The sequence below is a fragment of the Charadrius vociferus genome, unplaced genomic scaffold (assembly GCF_000708025.1).
Source record: "Charadrius vociferus isolate BGI_N301 unplaced genomic scaffold, ASM70802v2 scaffold17, whole genome shotgun sequence".
In the NCBI taxonomy this organism is placed as follows: Eukaryota; Metazoa; Chordata; class Aves; order Charadriiformes; family Charadriidae; genus Charadrius; species Charadrius vociferus.
Window position 1 is genome coordinate 71,592 of NW_009649163.1, and position 5,710 is coordinate 77,301.

General features: G+C 39.2%; 1 protein-coding gene across 1 annotated transcript in view; it reads left to right on the top strand.

Annotated features, from left to right (window-relative positions):
* Positions 1-254: 254 nt before the first annotated feature.
* TTC28 (tetratricopeptide repeat domain 28) overlaps positions 255-5,710 on the top strand; it is a 166,290-nt gene continuing 160,834 nt past the window's right edge. The window contains exon 1 of the mRNA XM_009888375.1: positions 255-482. Within this exon, the coding sequence (XP_009886677.1) occupies positions 255-482 (228 nt within the window). The remainder of the gene's footprint in view (positions 483-5,710) is intronic.

Genomic DNA, 5,710 nt, shown 5'->3' on the forward strand with positions numbered 1-5,710 from the left:
AAGGCAATATGTCTTCTATAAGACATTCTTCGTAGGGAACGGTATGCTTTATCAGGCTCTTTTCTCTTACTTCTGTACCCCCAAAGAAGTCAACAGATAAACAATTTACTTTGAGTCTGATTCTGCATTCATAATTTGATTATTCCCCCCCCCCCCCCCCCCCACACTGACATATAATTTCTCCCTCCCTCCTCCCCTCCCAGATTTCTTTCCTTGGATCAAAATCTTTTGGAAGAAGAAGTCCTGACAGTCCCATGTTAAGCAAAGCTGAATTTGTTGAGAAAGTTCGCCAGAGCAACCAGGCTTGCCATGATGGTGATTTTCATACAGCAATCGTGTTGTACAATGAGGCTTTGGGAGTTGACCCTCAGAACTGCATCCTCTACAGTAATCGTTCGGCAGCCTACATGAAAATCCAACAGTATGACAAGGCCCTGGATGACGCAATCAAGGCACGACTTCTAAATCCCAAATGGCCAAAGGTAAGAAAGTGTATTTGTCTTCTGGGGAAGGAGTAACATTGCGCTTATTATTCACATACATAACACCTAATGTAAACAAGTGAATATATTTCCGTACTAAAGTCTGTTTTTGTTAAAAGCTCCAGATAGTAATATCTTTTGTGTTTAAAAGATGTTTGACTTGAATTTCCTGTTGGGTATTAAACTGTTTTCTCTGTAAACATACTTTTTCCCTGACGGGGGTATGATACTATTTTACTGTTTTAAATCGGTGTCGTTTCTGGGTTGTGAAGACCAGACATCTCTCTTAATGTTAAACGTAGACAGCTTTCAGTAGCATCCAGGAACACTTTGTTGCAAAATTTCTTGAGGTAGCATGGAGATTCTTGTTAATAACAGAGCCATAAAGCCTTTCAAAGTAGCATTCAAAGAGTGTTTATGTGTTGTATATTTTGGATAAACATTTGAAGAAATGTGTATCCTAGCATTCTTAGTAAGATCTGACTATGCAAGGAAACATTTTGTAAAGAGTAGATGGTGTTGGTTGCCTGTTCCTTCCGGGGTTGCATCCCACCAGCTGCAACCGATTGCTCCAGGAACTGACTCGCCCACAGCTCACCCAGCGCCGGCCCTTTACCTGCTTATCAATTTTAATAGCATCTGCTCCAGAATCCATTTCTCCTGTCAATCCCTCACACAGTCTTAACTAGACACTTTAGCTAAAGGTGCAATTTCAGAGTGGATTCATCACCCAGGTTCCTCGCCTCAGAAATTATGGCAAGCATCATGCTCTCCATCAGCTGGACTCCAAACTATTGAAGTTAAGTTTTCTTTTATTTCAAAGCAGGTCACTATAAATCTTGTATTCTGTTTATCAGTTGTTTATTAGCTTCTAGAAAAGCCTTGTCATATGCTCCTTTAAGACTTTGTTAATTGCTCTATCCATACTCTAAACACAAATCCAAACTCTGCTCGTTATCAGCTCCTTGTGTTGAGGTTGTGTTGTACACCTTTAAATCACCGTTGCCTGTTCTCCCTTTTTTGCATCGGTTGTTGCCTGTGTCTTGTCCAGATATTTAGTAGTCCATTAACTACAAATATGAGTCTTAGTCTAGTGGGCAACTGCTTAGCAGTTACATTTCCAAACTTACCAGCATTTCATTTGCCGTGCTGCAGTAGGTAGATGCACTGTTATTTCATGCCTGCATATTTCCACGTGGAAAGTGGAAGCTGTTATATAAAAATACATATATAAAATAGTGTTCTTTCCACTCAGAACGCAGGATGTTTTTCCTAGGTACGTGTATACGGTTTGAGGATTCAGTGCTGTGAAAGCTTCTGCTGTTTCTGCAGCTGCCGAGACATCATCTTGCTAACTGAGGCATGTGTCTGCTCATTCCACCTCAGAAGGAATGACAGGGATTGCAACACCTGAGCATGTTTGAAGGCAAAAGGCTGGTGGTGTCTTTTCATCAGTACAATCTGTGTGCACAGTGTCGCTTTTGTCTCAGCCGTCAGTCATGTGCGAGCTGTGACAGCTTGTCTGCTGGACCGCCAGGCATGTCTGCCTCTGGTAATTCTCTCATTCTCTCACCAGGAGAGAGAGCATCCTGCAGGTATTTGAATTTGGTGCATCTTTCTGCAAGAAAGGAGCCTGACTTGTCATCTCCCTCCCCCCAGTCAAAATTTGGTATCTTAACTCTGGAATTTCTGGAGTCAAGAAACTGCAATTTTACACAAACTTTCTCACTCTAGGTTTCTCTCTTTAGTGAGACCAGGAACAGCTTTGGAAAATTGTTATTGAAAGTGTTTTCTAAAGCTCTGCGTGCTCATCATCACAAGAGGAGCACCATGGGCCAGGGGAGATCCTTCCCTTTTGTTGATCCTATTTTTTGCAGTTGCCATCCTGAATTGCAGCACTTTAATTTGTGGTTTATTTTCACATTTTATTTTCATGGTTAACTTTTGTACTTTTTCTTCTCACTTTTATACTGCTGTTTAATCTTTCTTAAAGAGCTTTAATGCGTTCTCCCTGTTATTTTTGCTAAGCCTGTCTGCAATTTACTGTTTACAGTACACATTAAAAAGAAACTCCTGATTTGGCAGGGAGATGATTTATAAGCTTGTAAGTTTTTGCTTTTCTTGCTTTTTTTTTTTTGTCATTAGCTTCTGTCTTGTATTACTGAATGTCTTTGAAGATTTTGCATAGATTTCTTTTAAACGCAGTCCTTCATAGAATAAAATTACGTTATTGTCATTAAACTCTAGATTTCCAGGTCTGTTGTCTGAATGCAGGGAGTTAGAGTATAAAAGCAGGGGTGCTTTTGCTTAGTTTTGTATCCTGTTTCGAAGAAGTCTGGTAGTGATTTACTATACAGCTCACTTAGATGGAAAGTTATGAAAAGACTTCATAAAAGAATACTTTCAAAATGCCAGTCACAGATAGAAGTATAACAAGACCTTGGAAATGAACCATTGGAATAGATTTGTGGATCAAAATAGAAAATAAGATGGAATAGAAGATTTACTAGCTAAAGGTTAGCTGTGTTAAATGAAGCTGTTATCATCAGTCTGTTAAGTACAGAAATAATAGACTATATATTGATGCAGCACTAAGGTGGAACAGTTTAAAAAAAGACCCAACAAAACCCATTTTTGGTAATGAAAAAATGAGACTTTTTTAGGTAGACTATATTATTGAGTTAAAAACATGAAATAACTCAGGTTTGGTTCTAGTTCTGCTATTAAATGTCCACCTGACCTTGAGCAAACCTTATTTCTTTGTTTAGTTTTTTTTACAAAAAGGTGAGGAGTCACTTTTACAGAACATTTTGTGCCTTATTGGTGGAAAAAGTAGTGCAAGATCTAATAATAATATTGTTATGATGACATAGCATCTTTTCTTGCTTTATTGGATCAATGCGTAAGGGATATCTTCCTCCATGATACAAAACGTTTATATACTTAGAAAGTTACTATCAGAAATAGAGGTGTCAAAGTAACTTTTCCAGGCTTTCTGTCCTGTGTAAAGCTCATCCTCAGTCCCTGTTTGTATCTTTCCTTTAATCTTTTCACAGTGGTATCTTTAGTTTGTCAGATTTTTAGTGCTTCCTCTTTTCTCCCCAACCACCAGAATCCCATTTGGAGCCCTATCTTCTGGGTTTTAATTTTAATGACTGTTTTTGTTATTCTAGATTTGCTCCTACAACATATACTTTTAAAAATCAGTCAGTACCAATTAAAAAAAAAAAAAAAAGAGGGCTTGTTTTTTCTTCAGCTATACGTGGTGCATCAGTGGGAATTATGCTTTTATAAAAAAACAAAATAATCTAATTGACATGAGAAGCAAAGCCCAAATAGGGCTCCTTTGGAACATTCCTATTTATGTTCTTGAATGGCACCCGAATAAGAGAATATGTAGATGAATCAGAGCTGCTGTCTTGCAGCAGAAGTACTGTATGTCTACAATTGATATTCAAGAAAAACATGCTTCTCCCCTTACCCTCGCACCACCACCATCACAAAAAAAAAAAAAATTTTGAATTTTGGGCATTTTCTAAAAAATTCCATATGTTGAAGTATGTCTTTCTGGCATCTATTTGACCTGGAGTGAAAAAAATTATTTATAATAACTGCTGTTATTATAAACTTGTGCTGTGAAATAGTATAGTCTTGGTTCATGATCCGTACTGGTCCTGAGGCAGTTTGTTGGATGACTTCTGTATGGATTCCACCACTTCTTCCTTCTGTTCCAGCCCAAAGTCGGCTGGTATCTGTTTAGCCTTTTCCATGGTGATCGGCCAATAAATGTCCCACAGGTCCACAACCAGCTGAACTTGAAGCTTGGCCCGTCCCTCAGGACAGGGCTGTGAGATGGACTTGGCTCTCGCTGCCTGACCACTGGCACGGGAGTGTTCCCACGCTGCAACGCCAGCGAGCTGCCTTCCGTCCCGGAGCCCACACGTCACGGATTCGAAGCCAAGCTTGTAGCAGAGCTGAGGAATAAATCATATGAATACAAGTATTTAGAATTGTTGGGTTTAAGGCTAATGAGTTTTGCAAGGGTTGTATAATCACGTACGCGATGGGAGCAGGTAGTCTAACAATGAGGTTTCACGTGGATCATCAGCTCATCCCGTGTTTCACCACAGAGGCTGGGTCTGGGTCATGTCCACTGTGACAGCAGGTGTATTTCAAGTCTGGTCTGCAACGAGATCTGATCTTTTATTGCCATGGTTCTTTTAAGCTTTTGTATGTAAAAACAGATCTTGGATTTCACTTGGGCCGAAGGTATAGTAATGGATGGCATAAACATGAAATGTATTTCCCGTCAGGGCCTTTCGTTAGCTGGACGGAAGGTCAAGAAGGTGTTGAACAGGAAAAGATTTGTAGAGGTCAGAGTTTGACTGCACTGTTTGCCTTCATTTACACAGTTATGACCAAAGTCTCATAGAAATGGCTTGGTAGGGAGTGCATCTTGGCTTTTTAAAAGGAGCCATCCTGCTACTACAGTAATTGAGATAATGAAAACCCACAGCTGAATTATTTTTTTATCCTCTGTGTGTTGATTCCATCTGGAATTGTGATTTTCACACTCTTCTACACAGTACTTCCCTTTTGCTTTGAATTGTTGTTTCCACAGAAATCATCTGCAATGACTTAGGTTTTAGAAGAAAATGAAAAATTTTGCCAAGCTCTGTTTGTCATTAATTTGGCTGCTCCACAATGAGAGTGACTGTTGGCTTAAGACATCTGTATCTACAAATTGAGGCCAGTCGCTGCCACTACATCTTCATTCTGTTTCCTGAATTTGTGTTAGTTTGGTGAGGACTAGTTGCTCTAGTTGCTGAATTTGAGTCTGCAAGTCCCATCCCAAGGAGGAGTTCTCTGTTCAGTATTCATTTTCAAGAATTCAGCCCTCTGTCTTGTTTTCTCCATTGTGGATTTGTTAATTTTGTTTTACGTGCCCTTTCCTGTTCCTGGTGAGTGTCCATTTTTTCCCAGTTTCCCTGATTCTCCAAATAACTTATTAATAAATCAGCTTTTTTCTCTCACACACCTAGATAGTATTTTCTTTCTTTCATATATCTATCACAAGCAAGGGCATACTGGGAGCTGAAGTTGGTGAAAGTATCTGTCTTATGACAGAATTGGAATTGAATCTTATTTTTAGGATTTCTTTGGTATGGTTTTCATCCTGAATGTCATTAGAAAGTTTCCCTTTTATTCCTGAAAATGCCAAGAGACTT